The sequence below is a fragment of the Pseudopodoces humilis genome, chromosome 23 (assembly GCF_049639895.1).
Source record: "Pseudopodoces humilis isolate 2021_Gansu_Grassland_sample_001 chromosome 23, ASM4963989v1, whole genome shotgun sequence".
In the NCBI taxonomy this organism is placed as follows: domain Eukaryota; kingdom Metazoa; phylum Chordata; class Aves; order Passeriformes; family Paridae; genus Pseudopodoces; species Pseudopodoces humilis.
Window position 1 is genome coordinate 2,872,476 of NC_142222.1, and position 22,069 is coordinate 2,894,544.

At 44.5% G+C, this 22,069-nt stretch overlaps 1 protein-coding gene across 2 annotated transcripts; it reads left to right on the plus strand.

Moving 5' to 3' along the window:
* Positions 1 to 578: 578 nt before the first annotated feature.
* TRIM37 (tripartite motif containing 37) lies at positions 579 to 21,812 on the plus strand. 2 transcript variants are annotated; one of them, XM_005525716.3, is made up of 25 exons: positions 630 to 785; positions 2,047 to 2,148; positions 3,442 to 3,482; positions 4,028 to 4,144; positions 4,426 to 4,513; positions 5,328 to 5,450; positions 6,575 to 6,698; positions 7,419 to 7,486; positions 7,965 to 8,089; positions 8,769 to 8,819; positions 9,066 to 9,147; positions 10,518 to 10,594; positions 10,977 to 11,156; positions 11,685 to 11,799; positions 11,922 to 12,134; positions 12,520 to 12,656; positions 13,351 to 13,448; positions 14,404 to 14,604; positions 16,249 to 16,560; positions 17,145 to 17,273; positions 17,755 to 17,938; positions 18,639 to 18,757; positions 20,178 to 20,330; positions 20,864 to 20,942; positions 21,223 to 21,812. In XM_005525716.3, exons 1-25 carry the CDS (start codon positions 765 to 767, stop codon positions 21,224 to 21,226), a joined length of 2,943 nt encoding a protein of 980 aa, XP_005525773.1. In that variant the 5' UTR covers positions 630 to 764; the 3' UTR covers positions 21,227 to 21,812. The 2 variants fall into 2 exon arrangements, with proteins under 2 accessions (XP_087922355.1, XP_005525773.1); XM_088066229.1 differs by lacking the exon at positions 21,223 to 21,812 and having other exon boundaries at positions 579 to 785; positions 20,864 to 20,946.
* The last annotated feature ends 257 nt before the right edge of the window (positions 21,813 to 22,069 follow it).

The window sequence follows — 22,069 nt, forward strand, 5'->3', positions numbered from 1 at the left end:
GCCTGAATTTTTATTAAGTTGTGGTTTCTTTGTGAAAAATGATGTCTGTCAAAGGAAAGAAATTTAAATTAGTGTTTTTAGGGAGGGAAAGGCTGATTTCTGAAGTCATCCGTGAACTGCTTTAGGGTTTGATGGAGACAGGCTGGGTATTGAAGACGAAAGGACAGAAATAACTTGATTTTATGATGTCTACTGCCAAGCATGCCCTTTTACCTAGGAGTTACTAATTAGTTCCAAGCAATTAGTCAGTTTCATAAACTGATTTAGTAGTTTATATCACATTGATCTTCTGTTAGAGGACTCGATCCTTGCTGTGCCACTACCATCAGCAGCGTTAAATATTTATTGGTGAACGCTGGCTATAATAACTGTCAGCGGGATGCGGAAACCCATCCCCGCTCCTGGAACCACGCCGGTAAGGAAGAATAAAGAAAAATAATAAAGGAAAAAAACGAAAAGTAAAGGAAACTAGAGGAAAATCCGAGTGCCGAAAGCTCTCTCCGGCGGCTCCCCTCAGGCGCTGCCGCTCCTCCCGCGCGCCCCCCGCGCGGCCACGCCCCCTGCGGGCGGTCCCGCGCATGCGCGGCGCGGACGGGGCGGGGCGGCCGCGCTGCCGCGGTCACGGCCCGGCGGGTGCGCGGGGCTGGAGCGTGGAGCCCGGCCCTCGGAACCCCGCTCCCGGAGCCTCCGCTCCTCACCCGCGGGCACGGACAGGGAGGCCGGGGACAGCCGTCCCTCCTCCCGCCGCTGGCGGAGCCGCAGCCATGGACGAACAGAGCGTGGAGGTGAGCGGCGGGCGGGCGGCGCGCGTTGCCTCAGGGCGGTGAGGGGGCAGCGGCGGCGGCGGCTTCTCCTCCGCACCCCCCTCCGCTTTACCGGAGCCCCTCGGAGGGTCCCTGTACCCTGTGTGAGGGGCGGGGAAAAGGCCGAGCGGTACCGAACGGTGGCGGCCCTGTCGCTGGGAACAGCCTGCGGCGCTGCGGGGCTTGGCTCGGGTGGGCAGGCAGGCAGCAGGTGGGGAGGGGGTAGGAAATGAGCTGGCGGAGCGCCGCAGGTGCCAGTTCCGGAGGTGGATGGATCCGGGGATTGGATGGATGGAGACCTGGCACACACGGAACTCGCCTTGGCACCGTGAAGGGGCAGAAGTGGCTGTGACCCGGCAGCTCACACACCTGCCGGGGGCTGTGTCACGGCCAGGCTGGGGAACAATGTAGAAGACCGGCTGCAGTTGTCTGCGGTTATCATAAACGCATATGGTGCGTTTCAATGGCTTGCAACCGTTAAAGAAGACGTTAATGTGTGGGAGATACTGTGGTATCCATCAATTGAAGATATCTTGCTTTTGTGCTGATTCAGTCTTAATGCTGTGGGCAAAAAATTTATTCCACCCGAAGGACCTTGTGAAGTTCCATAGTTGTAACCAGAAATATAACTCCTGTATGATACAGGATGTAAAACTTACTTATCAGTTAAAAATGATCAGTATGGAAAACAAACACTGCTTTCAAAATACCTTTCTCGTTTGGGGAATGTTTTTATCACTCAAGGTTGATTAAATGGGGTGGGGGAAAGTGTGGAAATAGTGGAGCTAGTGCTAATGGGAGACCTTAAAAGAATATAAGTCTTATAAAAGTCAGAAAAATACCCATTTCAATTCAGCACCTCTTGTGTATTATACATACGTGCACTTACCATGATCTAGAAATAGTTTAGTGCCAGTCCACTCTCTGCAGGTACAACACCATTTCTTCTGGCAACTGCTCAATCCCTTGTGAACACACACAGGAGCATCTTGGCTACAGAAAGGCCTGCTCCAAAAGAGATAAGAAAAACAGAAACTATTCCTTGAAGAAAGAGAGTAGTGATATAACACGGGTCCTGGTGCATCGTAGGAGAAGCTGAGGGGGAGACTTGTGATGTCCGGGTTGTATCTCCCTCAGAGGTGTGTTTGGAACAGGACTGAACCCTGGCACAGTGCCTGGAAAACAAGTGCAGCCCTGATGTGTCTGAAGCATGTTTAACAATAGTGCTAATCCCCCTTTGCAGAGTATTGCCGAGGTGTTCCGATGTTTTATTTGTATGGAGAAGCTGCGGGATGCCCGCCTGTGCCCTCACTGCTCCAAGCTCTGCTGTTTCAGCTGTATCCGGGTGAGTTTGCTTGCTTTAGTCTATTCTTTCAAAGGTTTGAACTGAAAACTGACTGAGCTTATGAAAACATTATTTTTTCTGGAGTTTGAAGGATTCCTTTTTTTTCCTTCCCTTCCTTAGCTTCCCTTTCAGAACCTTTTATAACGCCCCTGAGGAAGAAGTAGGCAAGCTGTGCATTGCCTTCAGTGGTGCTAATTATAAGCACCATCTGGAATAATTGCTTTAAGGAAGAGACACACAATGATCCCTTCTTTAGCTTCTCCTGAGAGTTCCTGATGCCTGTATAGAAGAGAAAAGTTGGGACAGAAATCAAATGCTGACTTTGCATCTGGGAAGGTCACGGCATCACCTCCTGAGGTGTTTTATAATGCTTGTCAGGCTGGTGTGGTGTGATCAGGTGGGGCTAAATCTTTCTCAGGGGAGTCTGAGGCAGCACCTGAATCCTCATTCCTTTGTTGAGGCAATGGTTCCCAGCGTATCACACTCCAGTTCCAAATCCAGATGCTGTTTTGTGCTGCTTTAGCAGCAAAAGGTTCAGCTGAGGTTTCCAGACCTCCCGTAGTATTTCCAGAAATTGGAACAGACATTCATCCTTCGCTCTGGAAGCTCTGACAAGAGCTGTAGGTGAAGGATTCGTGCTGCATATTAAGGATTTTAGATGACATATTGTTGCTGGGTGGTGAGAGATTATTCATGAGACTCTTTAAATGTAGTAGAGAGCTGACAAATATAAACCCATCAACTGCTGAGCTTTTACACTTGTGAGTTGTAGTGGGCAGGTGAAGTTCTTTGCTCAGCTGTTTGTCCCTGGAGCTTTCTGGAAGAGAAACACTCACAGGGTCCTTGTGGATTTGATCATTGAACTTCAGGTATTTAATTTGTCTAAAAATAACCCAAGAGGAAGAAATAAACTACCTTGAAGACTAATTAGAAGATGCTTGTGGTGTCTTTTTCTTTCCTTTATTGAAACATGTTCTTTAGTTTAAGACTCTGGGAATCTGCCAGGTGGGTGGTTTCTAATGCAATATTTGGTACCTCAGAATTCTCTGTATAATTTTAACTGAAGCATCTCTGACATCTAAAGACAAGTGGTTGCTTCTTACTAAGACACAAATAGCAGCTTCTTCTGTGACTAAGTGGTTGAACAATTAAATTGAAAATTTGTTTAAAAAGGAAAAAAATACAGGAAAGCTGTAATAAAAATAAGTAACTCCTAATTAATGATAGAATGTATTTGCCTGCAGTTCTTTCATTTCAGTCTGTTTAAAGAGGTTTTTCCTTTTTCCATCACAGCGTTGGCTGACCGAACAAAGAGCTCAGTGCCCTCATTGTAGGTAAGGTATTTTTAATATCAGGAATTGAGTGCATTGTCCTGTCATGATCAATCTCTTTTTCAGTGCAGGTTGCGCTAAATTTATAAGCTTGATTTTTTTGAGACCTGCCTGCTGTTTCTATAAAAATTGGCCCTGGTATAATACTTATTCTCAAATGTAGTCTAGGCAGGATTTTTGTTCTTCCCACGTAGCACTGCTGTGCACATAGCTGGTGTAATAGGAGTAACTAGAGGAATTCCTCTTTATATTCTTCTCTCAAAAGTCACAGCCCAGGAGCTTCAGTTTTCATGGTGAAAGTGTCCATTTTTTATGGCTGTAATTCATGTGATGTGCCTGTGCAGCCATTCTGTGTTCAGTTCCCACCTCCTCCCAAATGATCAAATTACTCTTTTTTTTTTTTTTCTTTTGGAATAGCTAGTCCACTTTCTGCTCTTTTTTACCTGTGACTCTTCTGGTAATGTGGAATTGAACTGAACTCACTGCAGGGCTTCTCCTTTAGCTCCTGGAGCCAAATTCCTGCTCTAACTGTGCCATCCTTCTTGCAGAGCACCCCTGCAGCTCCGAGAGCTTGTCAACTGTCGCTGGGCAGAGGAGGTCACACAGCAGCTGGACACACTTCAGCTCTGCAGCCTCACAAAGCATGAAGAGAATGAAAAGGACAAGTAAATGGAGTGCTCTTTGTATCAAGTGTTCTGTGGTTTGGATTATAGGAGCTAATTTTAGTAATGTACTCTCTGTATCTGTGAAGTGCTTCTGGAGAGAATACTAAAAGCAGCATTTATCTTACAAAAGGTTTTTACTGTATGTAATTATTCTTCTTGAAAAAGATGTTTTGTGCTTTAGTTGCAGGATTGTGTAGCAAAACAAGTGAAAATGCTAAACTGAGTTTGTAGAAAATTCATAGCAATTTTCTGTGGGTGATATGTGTGTTTTTTGGTTTAAGGTGTGAAAACCATCATGAGAAGCTTAGTGTTTTCTGCTGGACCTGCAAGAAGTGTATCTGCCACCAGTGTGCACTTTGGGGAGGAATGGTAAGGGAAACTTGCTGGAATGCACACGATGTGAGGAACTTCAAACTTTGTGTTTGACAGTGGTTTTGAAGAACTAGAAATTCTGTGAAACTCCTGTTGTGGCTGTTGGATTGCCATGCACTTTTTAGGTGTATTTATTATTTAGTAACACTGCTTGTGAAAGATGATACTTTCTGTTCATAATTAGAGAAGGAAATTGAATTTTTGCCAAAAGCAGGTCAGAATTACATTCCTTGTTATAACTTTCATGATGTTTTGGACAAATTCTGTGTGGTGGGGAGAGTTTTGTGGGCAAAGGAAGAAGCCTTGTTTAGAAAACATAGATAACACTTGTTGTTTAATTGTCCTGGCCTCTAATCCCCAAAGTTATTAAATTCATCAGTGTTTATCCATCCAGTCAGGTATTTCAAGGAGAAACAGCTGTTTGGAATGTAAGTGGTTAACAGCGTGCTGCCTTTGTTTGGGAAGGTGTTTTAATAATAATGATAAAAATAAACCTTCTATCAATATTTGATTTGGTAAAGGATTGCACAATGAATGAAGCAGTTTATTTTTGGAGGACTCTTGAGACTCCAAATAACTCCTGACAGGAAGTTTTGATGGAATGAGAGCCAAACTCATGACTTCTTACAAAGGGAAGTGAAAGACTGACTTCCTACATACAATCTGCTTTGGAACTTTTCCAGAATGAGTGATACAGTCGTAGGCTTTCTTCCCTTCTCTTTCAGGAATTTAATAGGAGTGGAATAAAGTGGAAAAGAGATGCTCTGTTATTCACCTCCTCCTCCTCCTCCCCCTTTCTCTCTTTGAACAGCATGGAGGACATACTTTTAAACCACTGGCAGAAATCTACGAGCAGCACGTCACAAAAGTAAATGAAGAAGTGGGAAAGCTGAGGAGAAGACTCATGGAATTGATCAGTTTGGTGCAGGAAGTGGTAAGAAAGTTTTCCTGTAGTATTCCAGTGGCAAAGGATAAAGTGGGAAGTGGAAGTAGTACCTGTTGGAAGGTGGTGAGATTATCCCATAGAGAGACCTTTTTGTTTTTTCATTTGACTCTTTTTATACAATGTGGAAAGATCAAAATATTCTCAATTCTGGTTTAGAGTTAGGTAACGGAACTTTTCTTTTGGGGTGTGCTGTTTAAAAGCTGGAGTTGAACACTTCTTGGAAAGATATATTTTTGTCATCACTTAAAGTGCATTCTGTCATGCTATAAAAGTACAAAAATGCTTTATTCTAGCAGCTTATTTTCCTTTCATTAGGATAATAAACTGTAAATGTATTTGAGGCTGCAGGATGAGCAGCTCACCAGTTGGAGATTTGTGTGTGCACCACCTTTTTCTTCCCTGTGGGGTAAACAGGTCAAAAATCCAAATACTGACACGTTCAGCTTGGGCAGTTTCAGTGGGAAGTCCAGCAATTTGATGCAGTTCCTTGTATCCCAGGAAGGAAGGATTACTTTTGTTTGCTGTTACATTTATGACGTGTACTCTTTGTGCACATAAAATCAGGAATTTTTGGGGTGAGTTTCTGTATGATTTTTGCCCATTGTTCAGGTGCTTTTTGCCACATGCACTGATAGATTTGCTCTTCTCCAGCCCAGATGTGACTTTTATGAACACAAGTGTGGTTATAAAATGCTGACAGTTTGTGGCCTTCCCCTGCCAGGGAGGAGGATGCTGGTATTATCCATTACCACAAAACTTTTCTGGTTTTATCGCATTATTCTCGTTACCACAAAGAACTTTTCTGTGCTGAAATTGCAGAAGAGAAACTGGCAGCTGCATTTACAGGTCTGCTACTAAATAATCTCCACATGACAAATCCCTGTGTGGTCAGCTCAGCTTCCCAGTTAAATTTTGGGCACTCTGAGGGATCCTGTGAAATTCCCGCTACTCCAGGAATTTAGCTCATCAAAAACAGCGCTGATATTTTCCCTCTCAGGGGATTTAGGGACACTTAAGCCTTTCTGGGATGTGAGAGAATGGAGCCAAGGTGTGAGTGAGTGGGAAAAGCAGCTGTGTGAAGGTTTTTGTCCCTGTTTCTCCTGGCCATGCAGGAGCGGAACGTGGAGGCCGTGCGCAGCGCCAAGGACGAGCGCGTGCGGGAGATCCGCAACGCCGTGGAGATGATGATCGCCCGCCTGGACACCCAGCTCAAGAACAAGCTCATCACTCTGATGGGTGGGTATTGGCCTCCCTGAGGAGGAGGAGCAATTTATTAACAATATGTAAATCCACTGAGGAACGCTGTTTCCCTGGGAGCCTGACTCCTTCCATACTGTAGCGTTGAGCAAGTTCACTGCCAGCAGAAAACTTCCACCTGCAGCAAAGCTTTTGGTTAATGATGTAGTTACTATGATAAGTTTTAAATTTGACATAACCTGATTATATTCTGTTAAAAACTCCTATATAATAACTTGGAAAACCTGAAAATTCCCATCTAGCTGGAAGTTATTTAGCACCTTTCAACTAAAGTGCTTTTACTTCATCATTTTTGTTGGTCAAGAAGTGCATCTTTCTAATTTGGAAAGTTTGAAAATACATCTGTGTAATAGTTACTCCTTCTAGTGTAATTTTAATATGAGAGGGGCTTGTCTAGATAAGAGTCAAACCTGCTTTTCCTCTTGTCCAAAAAAGCACCCCAAAACAAAAAACCTGCCATTTCTGGGACACAGTGTTTTGTTACTTAACTTCAAATAAGTTCTTCAGTACAGCTCTAATTAAAAACATAGACTTGCTTTTCAAATACTTTCTCAATCAACCTTGGTACATTTAGAAATCTTTTACCTTAGTATGTTCTGGGGCAGCTTCCAAGTGGAAACAAAAAAAAAGAAAATACACTTTCTTAAGAAACAGTGAGTATGTGTTTTTGGGGTTTTGTAACATCTTTTCTTTAAACAGGTCAAAAGACATCACTTACTCAAGAAACTGAACTTCTGGAAACCCTGCTTCAAGAAGTAGAACATCAGGTAATTATGAAAAGAGATTAAATGTTGTGTAGATAGGCCAGCTGAGGAGGGATCTTTCTTTCTTTTTTATTTTAAAAATATTAATTGATGGATATTTCTGGAGGATATATTTTCATTGGCGTAGCCTTAGGTTGCACAATTTCTTCTTAAAATTAAATGTGTCTTCTAGAAGTACTCAAAGGTGTTGTGTTGCTTGAAAAATTACTACAGGGATTAATGGCAATATACAAAATGACCCAGGTCTATATAAGTTAGTTTAATCTAAGGGAAACACATAGTGGCTGTTGTAGTTTCCATTGTGGAACTCCAGAAAACAAAATAACCCAAAACCTCCAAGCTTCATTTTGACATTGTATTGTGGATAAGCTTCCTGAAGCTGTGACAAACATGCAATTCTGTTGTTCAAAAGCAAAAGTGGATAAAACCTCTGATTTTTACTGAGCTAAGGATTTTTTTTCCTTCTTTTTTCCCCACATAGTTACGGTCCTGCAGCAAGAGTGAGCTGATATCCAAAAGTTCAGAGATCCTGATGATGTTCCAGCAGGTCCATCGGAAGCCCATGGCCTCGTTTGTCACCACTCCTGTCCCCCCAGACTTCACAAGGTGAGTATTGCATTTCTGTTCTGTTTGTTCAGTGTTTAAAAACATGTATAAAGTACCTGAGAGGAGAGTTTTCTCTTAACTTACTCCTTGTAGTAACCTGTGCTGCAAGTAGGCTTTTCTGTCCCAGCAGGGCTTATTTTGTAGTCCCTGCTGGGGAGTCAGGACAGTGAGTTCCAGCTCACAATTTTTTCTTCTCTTTTACACATAGTTTACTGATTTGTCCTTTTATCTCTTATTATTGGGTCATTCAGTATATAATTGCCAGGCTCTCATGAGATGCCTCTGCAGGTCACCTTAATTCAGAGTATACAGCCAAAATCACTTCATAACACAATTCTTCATCAGGAGAATGCTGTTGGTGCTGGGTTCTGAGAGAGCCTGTGCTGAAAAAATGTCTCCAAAAAATAGAAAGTCAGAGAAGTCTCAAGAATTCCTCAGCAAAAATTGGTTTGGCTGTGTCCTGCTTTAACTCTAAATGTTTGTTTATCAATGGCACCAAGGTATTGCCTCCTAAGGAGGCTTAAAAATGGAATTATACTGGAGTAACCCAGTCTAGTCCTGGTCAATTTCAGTGGCTCCGGTGACCTAAATCATCTAAAATTCTTCTACAGATTGCAAAAGTTGGGATTTTTAATGCCATGTTAATCAAGTGTAATGTATTTATTCTTTTCCCCCACAGTGAATTGGTTCCAGCCTATGACTCAACTACATTTGTCTTGGAAAACTTCAGGTAAGATATCTTAAATATTGGCACCATCCTTCTGTTCCTTCTGTACATGAGAAGTGTTATTTAAAACAACAATTTCTACAGAAAACTGTGAGATGTGGACTAAACTATGGGAATTCCATTAAAAATCTCTTGTTTACTGGGTGAACAATTATTTTCCATTATAAAGACAATTCTCTGTGCAGCTCATGGTTCCATGAGGGTTTTGCTTTGTCCCAAGACCAAATATTTTCCTTCCTCTCTCACCAGTACCTTGCGCCAGCGAGCAGATCCTGTGTACAGCCCTCCCCTGCAGGTGTCAGGACTGTGCTGGAGATTAAAAGTTTACCCGGTGAGTTATGTCTTCAAGTGGAGTTGTTATCCCATCTCAGCTCATTCCCAGGCTTTCCAGTAAGGAATCATCAGTGTGCCTCATGCTGCATATGAAAAGCTGTAGGAAAAAAAGAACGTTATAATGAGTTGATCACCAGTCATTGGAGAATTCCCTCTGCCTCCAGATCTCCAGTGAGAACATACTCAGTATGGTTTGGTTAATTTAAAAGCAATTAAAGATGGGTCCTACTAATATGGCAGAGAAACTTTGATTGATATTTTAATGTCTCAGGGATTTTTGCAGATGTTCCTTACAGAACTGAGGTATAGAGTGATTTACTCTGAGTCATACTTACTGGGGAAGGTGGGAGGAGAACCAAGCTTTTGTTGTTGACTCTGCATCCAGCTCTCAAACAGGACATTAAAATGAGTATTTTGCTATGTCCCTTGAGTGGGCTGAATATTCCAGTTTCTGAAGCTTTGTCCATGTTGGAATGTTGACCCCCAAGCTGGGATCTTTCCACATTCCCTGCTCTGGTCAGTGCTGCTCCTGCAGCTGTGTGAGAAGGAGGAGTTTGATGGTGGAGCACCAGCTCTGTCTTAGTGATTTTTGTGGCATCGTTGGAGAATAGGCTCCATAAGTTAAGCCCATGGGTGCCCAGAGCTGTATTTTATTGCAGTGCAGAAATGGAACTGTGTGGAAGTTTCCAGAGTATTGTAAATTCAGGGTTAGCTACCTGAGCTGTGCTGTCAGAAGGCATTAAAATTTATTTTTTCAATGGTAAGTTGAAATGTTTCTTCAAGCTGGAGGATTCAAGTTGAGCCATTCTTCATCTTTGATTCAGGTGAGTGTGATGGAGGTTTTGCTGTATTTTTTTTTTTTACTTCTGGTGACTCTAATATTGTTTCTCAGTTAACTGCTCTAACTTTTCATGTTGCATGGGATTTTTTTTTTCTGAACAAATTGCTCTTTTCTCAAAAATTAAGTAGCTTTGAAATGTGACTGTATGTAAAATATTTCAGAACTAATGTTTAACCTAAAATAATGTTTTTCTGATACAGTAAGTGTTTGTCTATTCAGACTTCCACTTAATCAAATACCTAAAGTGTTAATAGAGTAATTAAAGCTTTGTCTTGAGATTTATATCTGAGATACCAATGCTACACTGTGAATGTGCTTCTTGTTGATTCATGTTACAGTAGGAGGTCACTGCAGACTAAAAATCACAACTGTAACATCTAAAGTAGATTCCTTCTGCAAATCCAATGTTGATTGAAGCTGTTTTCTAAACTTTCCTAAGTCTTCTGTATCAAATGGTTTTGGTTTTTTGAGATTTTCCTGATTTTTTTCCTTTCTATTTTTAATCAATTTCTCAATTTTATTTCAAGGATGGAAATGGAGTAGTTCGGGGCTACTACCTGTCAGTGTTCCTGGAGCTGTCTGCTGGATTGCCAGAGACATCCAAGTAAGCAAAGCTGCAGTAAGAAAAGATGTTGGGGTTTTTCTATCAAATAGTTCAAAGCCCTTTGAAAAAGAAGGGTGAGATTTTTGTTGTCCATTGAGCTTTGAATCAGGTACAGAGATAATATTTTAAAGTTGCTACTCAGTGGCTTTCTTGAGATAAAAAGGAAGCTGTGGTAGCTATCTTTGTGGTAGTTCAGCCCTGGAGTTCACTCTACTCCCTATTCCTGCTCTCTTTAATTTTTCACTATTTGTTTAAGCGTTCAGTAAAATTTTAAGCCTGACTCAGCCATCCACTTGGGTGGGGAAGTGCAGCTCGTAAACCTGACCCACTCAGAAATTCTGACATCTTTTGGTCCAAATCCCTGTGACTTTTCCCTGGCCAGGTATGAATACCGTGTAGAAATGGTTCACCAGTCCACCAATGATCCCACCAAAAACATCATCCGGGAATTTGCCTCAGATTTTGAAGTTGGGGAATGTTGGGGGTACAACCGATTCTTCCGCCTGGACCTGCTGGCCAACGAGGGCTACCTGAACCGGCAGAACGACACCGTGATCCTCAGGTGGGGCTTCCTGCTCTCCTTTCCAAGGATCATCACAAATCTACTGCTGAAATAGGGAATAATTAACCAGTTGAATTTAAAATATTGGTGAAGTGTTTTGTTCTAAATGGCTTTCACCCTCAGCTGCTTTAAAGAAGGAGATGTGCCAAAGAGAGTTGTGGAATATTTTAAGTGTATCATTCTTTGAGGAGTGGCTGCTCCTGGCATTAATAGGGGTTAGAGACCTGCAGCTACCAGAATCAAAGGAAAAAGGTGCTTTCTTCCCCTCTTTAAATGTAGTGAGCATTGGAGAGCTTTGGGAACAAAAGTCTGTGAGTCCCCCCTACAGAGCTCACTGTGGCCAGTCAGGGTGTTCAGAACACCCGAGTCCACAAGGACCTGTTGTCTGTTAAGTTTATTTCACCACTGGATTTCAGATTTTAAAGTTTTTCTTCAGGGCTTTTTGGATGAAGGGGAGGGACATTTAACAGCAAACCTTAAACCAAATAAACTCCCTCAAAAAACCTCTTTTCAAACATTCCTTTGAAGGTTCCAAGTGCGCTCACCAACCTTCTTCCAGAAGTGCCGGGATCAGCACTGGTACATTGCTCAACTGGAAGCTGCTCAGACGAGTTACATCCAGCAGATAAATAACCTGAAAGAAGTAAGTGGGATGTTTGTGAATGTAAAATCACCTGTTAGAGTGTATCTGCAAATCAGCAAAGGTGCTTGGTTTGATGCTGCTGCTCCATTGTTGTCTTGTCTGTTATTTTTGTCATCTTTTAGAGGCTCGCGATTGAACTGTCCAGGACTCAGAAATCCCGAGGGGTTTCCCCTCCAGACACTCACCTCAGTCCCCAGAATGATGAGGGCTCAGAGACAAGAGCAAAGAAACCTGGACAAAGCATTGAAGCACTGCTTGAGAATTTCACTGCTCCAGGATTAGCACGGGAGAACAAGGAGGAGGAGGAAGAGAAGACCCAGCAGGAAGACTTTAATGTAGGAATTCTGTTTCCTGCCTCTGTTTATGTGTAACTTTCTTTGATAAGGCAGCAATAGAAACAGGGGAACTTGTGAATTGTAAATGAGGTTTATTATCCTTGCTATGGAAATAGGAGATGACACACTTGAGAGCTGTGAGTGAGAGACGACTCCAGAGAGATGTTCCAGAACTGAGCTAAAAGATTCCACCACAAAAATTCTCCAAGTTGCAGCTGAAAAATATGACTTGTGTTTGTTCCCAGCCTTTAATGTGCTTTGAAAGCCTCCTCACTGCAGTATGATAGTGACACTGGGGACAGACGGTGTCTGTTCATAGCTTTTGGGGATGCATCAAGGTGCTACTGAATGTTTCTATATCAAAAACCTCCTATTTTTCCTGCAGCACGAGCTCTCAGATGGCGACCTGGATATTGATCTTGCTGGAGAAGATGAGGTGAACCACCTCGATGGCAGCAGCTCTTCAGCAAGTTCAACAGCAACCAGTAACACTGAAGAAAATGACATTGATGAAGAAACTATGTAAGTAACTAAAAATGCCTTTCAGATCATCCTGTACCCAGGGTAATCATCCTAATTCCAGTGGAAACTGAGTAATTTGCTGGGGTGTGTGGGATTCCAGTGTGATTTGAGAGGTGGTTCCTATACTGGGAACAACACGAACTCATAGAGTTAGTGCTAAACATTGAATTTTTGGTCAGCTAATTAGTGTCTTTCTGATCTCTTTATTTACGTTAGTGCTGCATTCTGTCTTTGACAAGTGATAATCTGTGAAGGTTCTTTCCCAAAACACTATTAAGGAATCTGTCTCAGCGCTGTAACAGAGTAGAGGTCTGCTCCTGGGAAGTGTTGTAGTAGTAGGAGAGTGATGATGAGGACAGGTACCTAAATTAGGAAATTCAAGACTGAGCAGAGCTGATGTCAAATCCTGAAATCTTAATTAAAACGTGAGAATGTGCTGCTACACTTACAAACACAGGAGTTTGCAGCATCACATTTTGCAGTCTAGATACATATGGCACTTTTGGCCTCTTGGTTAACGAGACAGTAATTTAATTACTACACTTCCTTTGTTCAGTTTGAGTAGGTTAGAATGCAGGAAATACAATTTACAGCACTTTATGCTGTGTTTTGAGGTTTGTGCCACAACATTTAACAAGACCTCGGGAAAGCTAACAGTTGTATTCTCCTTTTCCCACCCTGATCATCCCTGAAGGTCTGGAGAGAATGATGTGGAATACAGCAGTACTATGGAGCTGGAAGATGGAGATCTGATGGAGGATGCAGCAGCTGCTGCTACTCCTGGAGCATCAGGTATGAAAAACAACACCAGAATTCCCATAAAAGCAAAACTCTGCTGGATTCCTTCCCCTGCTCCTCTTGGAAGCAATGCCAAGCTGCGTGTTCTGCAGGCAGTTCTATTTTGGGAACTGCTGCATCATGTGGTTTGTACTGATTATTGCAGTGTAGCAGAAACACTTCATTGGTTCAATAAAAAAAAAAAAAAAGAGGGGGAATCATCCGAATGTGCTGGTTTAAAAATGATGTCAAAGTTTGGAGGGCAGCTTTGTGCCTCTGAAATTCCTTGTGTTCCAATCAATAGGAGACCGATAAGGAATTTTTACTCATGTTAGCGTGACCTCTGAGTGGGTAACACATTCACTTTGGGGTCTAGTGCATTTCAAAACCCAAAGAATGTGGAGGGAATGAAGTAAAGCATGCTCACAATACATTTAAATGCAACACAGTAAGGTGTTGGGGGGTTTTTTGCAGCCTGGAGATGATCACAGCCCAAATTAGCCACAAGATTCTGAAAGAAATATCTATATGGAACATAGAGATATATTATGGAATCTAAGTATATTTATTTTGGACAAAAATACCAGAAGTGGTATTTGTGCTGCTGTACAAGTCTGTTGGTTCTTGAAAGACAGAATTCCCTGTTTCAAAGTTTGGAGTTCAGGGAGGGACATGTTTGTCTCCTTACTCCTTTAGAGTAACTCTGATCTTTGTATTGTTTTGTTAACAAATCTGTTCATCAAGAGATTTTTTTATAAAAGGTATGAAGTGAAGCTCTTTCCCCTTTCCAGCTGATTTTATCTTACTCTTTAATCAGAAGCACATCCAAAAATACACAAAATACCGTTGTCTCCTTAATTTTCATGGGATCAGTTCATTCCTAATCTACTTGTATAACTCTTTTTGTTTTCCCCAGGGGATTAAGCATCCCTGTGTCCCACACTCCCACCTTTGTGTCTCTCCTGCTCAGGTACCAGCCACAGCTACAGCAGTGCCAGTGGGAGAGCCTCGCGGCGGGGAGCCAGCGCCCTGGGCTCCACAGCCAGCAGCAGTTTGCTGGATATAGATCCCCTCATTTTAATTCACTTGTTGGACCTAAAAGACAGAAATGGCATGGAAAACCTCTGGGGCCTTCAGCCACGTCCTCCTCCCTCTCTTCTGCAGAGCAGAGGTAACTACACCATGTGTCTGATGGTTTAATTCCGCCCAGAAATGCAGGGGGATGACTGAAAAGCCCCTTTTCTGGAGGGGTTGGCACTGGAAACCAACACAGCACACAATTCTGTGCTGAGGCAGCAGCTCCACTGCTCCCTGCACACAGCTGGAGTGCCTGGGAGTACTTGGAGCATGGTGCAAACCAAAAAAACAAATCCTGGAATTTGGAGGCCATTAGAGCTAAAAAAATATGAGTGCTTGTAAGGACTGGGAAAGGGAGGGGAAAAAAAAAAAAAAGGATCAAAATGTCAGGAGCCAAAAATAATGATGGTATTTAAATAACTGAGGAGTATTTGTGGTTCAGTTGGGACCCTTGACCCGAAAATACCAATTAACTGCATGTGCAGCAGCAGCAGCTTTGGCACCCCTGGCTCTTCATGGAGGTTGCTTGTTCCTCTGGTAGTGAGAAATTAAATTTATTACTGAGGTTTGATTGAATTTTGTTATGATTGACACTTATTTGAGCTGCTGGCCAACAACCATTTGGTGACTTTCTAGAACAGAAGGAGAAATATAAATGTCCCTGTGCTACAAGTGATGCTTGGGTTTGCTGTGGCAGTGCCATTGGTGGCATTGAATTTAAAAGCTGGGTCAAACTCTTTGTTCCTTTGTCATTAGCTTTTTAAATGGAGTTACATAAACAGCCATGAATTTTCAGTGAATCTAATCCATATTTCCAAAAATGGAAGTCACTTCTAGAAGTAAAAAAAAAAAAAAAAAAAAAGGAACAGGACACAAACTGTGAGTCCCAGTTCTGTTTTGCTTTTGGAAAAAGGCCTGGACAAAAGGAGCTGAGGAGAGGGCACTGCACTTTGTGCTGTGCCACTCAAGCAGGGTGAAGCTCTCCTGTTGTGCTGGGCTGTGTGAATCTTTAGCTACTGAACACACAGCCAAAATCACCTGTTCTGTGGAGCTTCCCTTGGGATTTGACTGTTCCCAGTCAAATTGAACTTGGTCAGTGAAGACAAAGCTGCTGTTCCATTTGGAGTTTGACAGACCTCACCTCCTGACGTGAAGGTTTCTAAGAGCCACTTGACTTTACAGTTTGGAACAGTTGAATTTCCAGAGAAACACAGAATTTATAACACTTCAGAGAGATCCAGGTTGATCTAATTCCAGCTGAGCAACACAGAGGCTTATTCAGGTATTGGCTGCTCAACCTGGTCTTCTGCTGTGAGGTACTTAAGGAAGTTCCTTCTCCAGCTGCAGATTTCTTTTGTGTTCTCTGTGTTATGAGATATTGGTGGTCTGAGAATCTTCTACACAAAGTCAACAAGTTTTATAAAAGCAGGTTTGACATGAGCTGTCAGCCTGGCTGGCAAGGTGGTAGCTCAGGTGTCACCAGAGTTCCTGCGGCAGTACTGGGAGCCTGGCTTTTCCCAGTGAGCAGGACTGGGGACCTTTTTCCATGACTGGGAACAAAATCCTGCTGTCCCAGCAGCTTGGCAGTGCCTGCAGCCTCAGTGGGGTGCTGTGCTGGGACAGAATGTGTGTCCCTCACTTTTACAGCAGAACAAAAGGTACAATTCTTATGTATCCATATTTAGTTGAGAATGGTTTTCCTTACCTGCTGTGTTCTCTGCCTTTTCCTTTGGCAAAGCTTCATCCTATTCCCTGAAGGATCGAGACCAGCGGAGGCACCAGGCCATGTGGAGGGTACCCCCAGACCTGAAGATGCTGAAAAGACTCAAAACCCAGATGGCAGAAGTTCGGAGCAAAATGTCTGATGTGAAGAACCAGCTGTCTGAAGTGAGGAGCAGCAATGCTGGCTCAGGGGAGGGACAGCCCAGCTTCTTCTCCATCGAGCAGGGGGCCCTGGCTGCCTGTGGCACTGACAGCTGCAGCAAACTGCAGGAAATAGGGATGGAGCTGCTGACCAAGTCTTCAGTCACCAGTTGTTACATAAGGAATTGTAAGTGCATGGAGAAGGGGGCATTTAATCACCCTTACAGGTGGTTCGTGTCCCCAGGCAGTTCCTCATGCTTGGGTTCAGCAGGGAGGTCAGAAATGTAAACCTGCCCTGCCCTTATGTTGCTGAAACTGATTTCAGTGCTTCTCTGTAAAACAAAAACTTCACAGGCACTGCCAAACCTGATGCAGTGCCAATGTCAGGCTGGTGGGAGCTGGTCACTCCCTGGGCTGCTCTGCACCAGGCCCATCTGGGAACTCGAGGCTGTTGCAGGGAACAAATTCCAGCAGTCCAGACTTGCTGGAATCTGAAATGCAGGTAAGCCAGGATTTGTGTTTGTCTCATTTAAAATCTCGTGCTGGCTGAAGGAATGTGTGTGAAGCTTTCTGGAGGAGGTTTCAGTGTAAGGAAGTGAACATGACCTGTGCAGCCCAGGCCTCTGACAGGAAGGTGTGGAAGGATTTTGTACAGGACTTGGAGTTAATGAACAATGAGAGTAATGTGGAGCTTCACTCACAACAAGCATAAAGCCAGGGTGCAGCAGTGCTTTGACTGAACACTTGTCACATTTTTACACTTTCTTGCAGCTGCCAGTAAGAAAAGTGCCTCAGCCAAGCCCCTGCGCTCGGGAGCTGCCGGGAGCCTGTCCCTGAGGAGAGCCATGGACGGCGCGGACGGGAACCTGCGCCTGAAGGGGGACAGCCACTCTGCTGAGGGTACCTGGGCCACGGGCACCTGTGGGGGGATGGAATTGGCATCTCTTGTACAAAAGCTTTTCAGTGAGTCCTTCATTTGGCAGCTGGAGTTTCCCTTAAATTTGCATGGATCCTTTCTCTGAGCCGATGAGTGTTTCTGTACCTCTGGTAGCTGAGCTGGGAGGCAGCACCTCAGGTTCCCTGAGCAGAACATAAATACATGTGTTGTGTTCTCAGCAAATACGTCAGGAGTGAGCTTGACAGTGAAAATTCAGGATTAAACAGCACTAAGCCAGTTTTAAATTGTGATTTGGCTTAGAGGGAACTTGAGAAAACTCCAGTAAGAATTTTTTGGTAGTGCTGCTCCCAAGTTGCACAATGCCCTTCCTTTAGTGCAAGCACAAGGAAACCCCTGACGCAGAAATTGGTGTTTTGGTCCTCTCCAACATTCAGAGAAGGAGGGGAGGATCCCATGGATCTCATTTGTGCTCTCCCTGCCCAGGAGGCCTGGGGAGCTCCAAGCTGAGTGCTCGGCCCCACGCTCGGGCCCTGGCCGGCCCCGGGGCTGCTGAGGCGTTGCCAAAGCAGGAGGAGAGACCCTGTGAGGGATCAGACTCTGAGGTGGGAGCTTCTGGCTTGAATGGCTTGGCTGTTGTAGAGAAGAACAGAAAAGTTGGTGCTCTGGGGTAAGGGTTTATTCATTTTTCCTCTTATCTCTTTCCCCCACCTTCCCTTGATCTACAAAAACCCCACAATCTCCTAAAACCAGGTGCTTGTAGCATGAAAGAGAAATTACTTTGAAGTTTACTTGGTTTCTGCTGTTCCCTCTGGACAGCAAATTTTGGGTTTATAACTAGGCTATAAAAGTTGTCTTTTTTATTTATTTTTTTTTTTTCCATTTTTCTCTTACTGTGATCAGCTCTGGCTGGAGTCTGACACTTGGAATTGAAAGGCAGCCCAGGTCTGATTTCCTACTGTTCAATACAAATACCCTCTAACTGAATATGCAAAAATACCTTCTAACTGAAATTTAATCACTTTTGATTTCCTCATTTAAGGTGATGTTTTTCACTCTAGCTCAATTTTTCAGCTGTTCCATGAGAGTTCTCTGTTGGCCACCTAAACAAAGGGCAATGGAGTTTTCAGGGTTTTTTTTCTAAATAAGTGGCGTCACCTTTTTAAGAAAATACTGGAAATTTTCAAGGTTTTTTGATTGATTTAGAAATATTAAAATGTTAAAAAAAGCTGGAAGTTTAAGTGGAAATGCAGGAGACTTAAACAAGGAGTAAAACTCAATGTGGCACTAGAAGACTTTGTTTCCACAACTTGAGTTAAGGTTGAATTTCTAACATGGGGTTTTGTATTTCTTCTAAATTCTTTCCCAAGTTCAAACTCCAAGGGGTGTCGGACGGAAGGAGCCCAGTCTGGTGGTCTGGAGAGCAGCTCTGAGCCCGGGGAGCTGCAGGGGATGGGCCCTGAAGGTGCCTCTGCAGGACCAGAGGAAGGTAAATTGGATCTTGTTGGGGGCAGGTGCAGCGTGGCCACGCTCCAGGTGCTGCTGCTCCGCCTCTGGAGCAGGGAAGAAGGAGAGAAAACCACCCCCAAAAGCTGCTTCCATGGCTGTTGAACTTTGCTGTAAGGTGGCTGCTGGAGAATAAATCTGAGTGAGGACAGAAAATCTCTGTGTGGCTGCTGTCGGGGCAGGATCGGGGCTGGCACGTGGGGCCGTCGCTCTCTGGACAAGCAGCTGCTTTTTGTGCCTTGAGACAGCTCCAGGACTTTGCTCTGCTGTTCTGTGGAGTGGCCTTGAGAAGAATTTCATATCTAATTAAAATAGTAGCCAGTGACCTTGGCTGGTAATTCTGCTGCCTTCAGGGACAGCCCCCCAGGGTAACTTTCTGCACAGCCACACAAGAACCTCTCCAGCCCTTCCTTCGTGCTGGGTGTTGTGGTGCATAATCCAGTTTCCTTAGAGATTTAAAGGAAAGTTTTCCCCCTCCCTTCTTGCATCCTTTCCATGCTGGAAAAAAATAACACTGCTTTTTTTTTCCCTTATGAAAGTCCACATAGTTTTTCTTATCTTGCTAAAACTCTCCTGCCTTCCACCCCTGCACTAATTTGAATTTCAATGACTGGATTGTAGCGCAAAGCCTATATTAAGGTGCCAGCATCCATCTCGAGCTGCAGTGTGCAATATTGTGTGGGAGTTGGCATTTACAGAAGGTCTCTCAGTGACAAAACTGAATTTCTGCTCTTAGTCACTGCAGCGTGATCGTGATGTGCTCCTGCAGTTCTGCTCTCAGAGCAGGGAGCCCAATAGGAAAACGCTTTAGAAACTGAAATACTTCATTGTTAAAAACCCCAGGAAGCAAATATTACAATTTTTTTTCCCTTCAGAGGAAAAACTGCAGTAGAATTGGCCCCTCACTTTGCTTTTTCTTAGCAATGAGTATCAGCCTTTAAAAAGTAGAGCCAAGCAGACTTTGTGTTGTCCATGGAGAGTTCTGGCTGCCCAGTGCACACCCAAGGTCATCACCTGGAGTCACCAGCAGCTCTGGTTCTGCTTTGGAGTCTTGTGAGACTCAAATCCCCTGTTGCTGCCTGGTAGGTCCACCTGCCCCACGGGTTGTGCTGCCTTTTAGCTCCCAGAAAAGCAACTTTTATTTCCTGTCCCAGCTGTAGAGTAGACTGAGCAGCTCAGCTGGTGACACACAGGACAAACCCAGCTGTGTTAAGGGCTGGTGCCCAGTGCTCTGTCAGACCCCTGAGTGCTTGGAAAGTGTTCCTTCCCTCTGTTCTCCTGATACCTGGTCCCAGGAGCTGGCAGGAACTCTCATGGATATCTCATGGATAAAGTCAGACATTTCAGCTGTGCAGATCCCGCTGCTGTCATTTTGCCCTGGCTCTCTCTGGTTTCTCTTGCAGCTGGGGTGTGTCAGAAGCACGTCCTTCACCTCCTGCCAGGGATGAGCAGTGACAGTGACATCGAATGTGACACGGAAAACGAGGAGCAGGAAGATGCCACCTCTCCCTCAGAGGTGTTCAACCAGGCCTTCTCTGTCCAGCCCTCCAGTGAAGGTAGAGCTGATGGAGCCCCTCTTCCCAAACATTCCCAGTCTTCCCAGAGCTCCTCGGATACAGATCCCTGGGGGGGGCTGTGGAGGTGTTAAAGCTCCAAGTGCCAGTAAGATTTGGAACTCTTCTCCTGGGATCCCAATTAAAATAGCTCAAAACAAGAGAGGGAAACTCCTGCTAGCCTTGAGAAGTCAGTTTAGGTGAGTCTTCTGGGAAGGGCTGGAAAACCCAGAGCTCCGGTTCCCAATTGGAACTCCCTGTGTGCCAGGACTGGCACTGTAAGTAGGCTAATTCCAGGGAGGTAACCACTGCCTTAGACATGGATTTACATCTTAATTGGCAGGAATGTGCTTCCAGCACTTCAGTGGAGCTTCAGAAAGTCCTCAGGTTAAGCTTTCCCTTCCAATCCAATGGATCAAAGCTGTGAGGCTGGGGCAGGGGGGTGAAGTTTTGGCCTGAGTGAAGGGAGGGAGCATTCCCTGTGTGCTCACTGTGTGAGGGTGACTGTGCTCTGCTGGTGTTGTTTTCACCCTCAGAGCACTCCTCGGTGTTACCAGACGGGGATCAGGCCAGTGCTGACGATCTCAGCTTTGTCCCTGGAGATGACAGTACCAGGTAACTGGGAAGGGTCTCCTTGGGGCTGCACCTTCCCTGTGCTGCTCCAGGAGCTGCAGCCCCGGAGCCACTGCTCATCCTGTGCCAGGATCCTGAGCTCCCTGTGCCTGTGAGGCAGTCTGGGAAGGAGGGAGGGAGGGAGGGCTGAGCTCTAAATGCTTCCAGAACTGACTGGGTTGAAATAGCTGGCATAAAATTTTATCTTGTAAGATTGTGTTTGTTTGAAGCTTTAAAACTGCTCCAGCAGGGGAGTTTTCAGTGCAAACTTTGTTTGGAGCAGGTAGAGCACGGGCTCGAGGCCTGAAGACCCACGGCTGCATCCCTGGGAGAGGTGTGTGCATTCCCTGGAGCTGAGCCTGAGGCTGCTGTCCATGGCTGTGTGCCCTCTCTGCTCTGGCCAGCGTGGTTCTTCTGCCATTGTCTCAGCCCTGCCCCCGGGCACAGTGCAGGCCTGGCACTGAGGGGTGGCACTGCTGCTCCACCAGCCTCAGCTGCTCTGAGGAGTTGTGGGGAAGGTGCTGAGTCCTGTCCTGCTGTGCCGCTGGAATGAGCACGAGTGTGTGACTGTCCTTTGGAATGCTGGGGTGGCTCCAGTGCTGGGGGAAACAGCCACCACTCCAGTTGTTTTCCCCAGCTGGTGACGTGGACCAACCACAGCCATTGCCAAACTCTTTGTTCGTTGCATTTTGAGCTGCTAAAGTCCTTGTGAAGCTCCTCTGAGAGCTGATGCCTGGTTAGTGACAAAGCATGAGCCCTGTCAGTACCTGCCTGGTGTTGTCCTCGTGTGCCTGCGTCCGTGTGAATGTGCTCTACAACTCCTAGTTTAAAACTGTTTGCACTTTGTTAATAAAATGAATGTTGAAATCTGAATTTTAGGTGTTTTGTGTGTGGATAAGTAAAACGGTGGAGTCAGCTCCACTTGCTGCAACACCAGGCTGTGCAGGGAGGGACTTTTTCCTGCCATCCACCTGTCACTTTTTTCCTTAATTATTCAGTGAAAAGCACTTAAATCCCTCTGGGATTCTATTTGTAGAAGCTACACCAAGTGCTTAGATCTCCTTGATTCAAGCAGGAATGGAGAAGGATGTGGGGTTTTCCCCCAAGCTGCTGTTACTCGGCTGCAGAGG

Bases quoted from the DNA above. Each gene is read 5' to 3' on its own strand.
- TRIM37 (XM_088066229.1), top strand. From the start codon at position 579: ATGCGCGGCGCGGACGGGGCGGGGCGGCCGCGCTGCCGCGGTCACGGC. The intron at 4,145-4,425 runs GTAAATGGAGTG...TTTTGGTTTAAG, and splicing joins GAAGAGAATGAAAAGGACAA to GTGTGAAAACCATCATGAGA. The intron at 11,800-11,921 runs GTAAGTGGGATG...GTCATCTTTTAG, and splicing joins AGATAAATAACCTGAAAGAA to AGGCTCGCGATTGAACTGTC.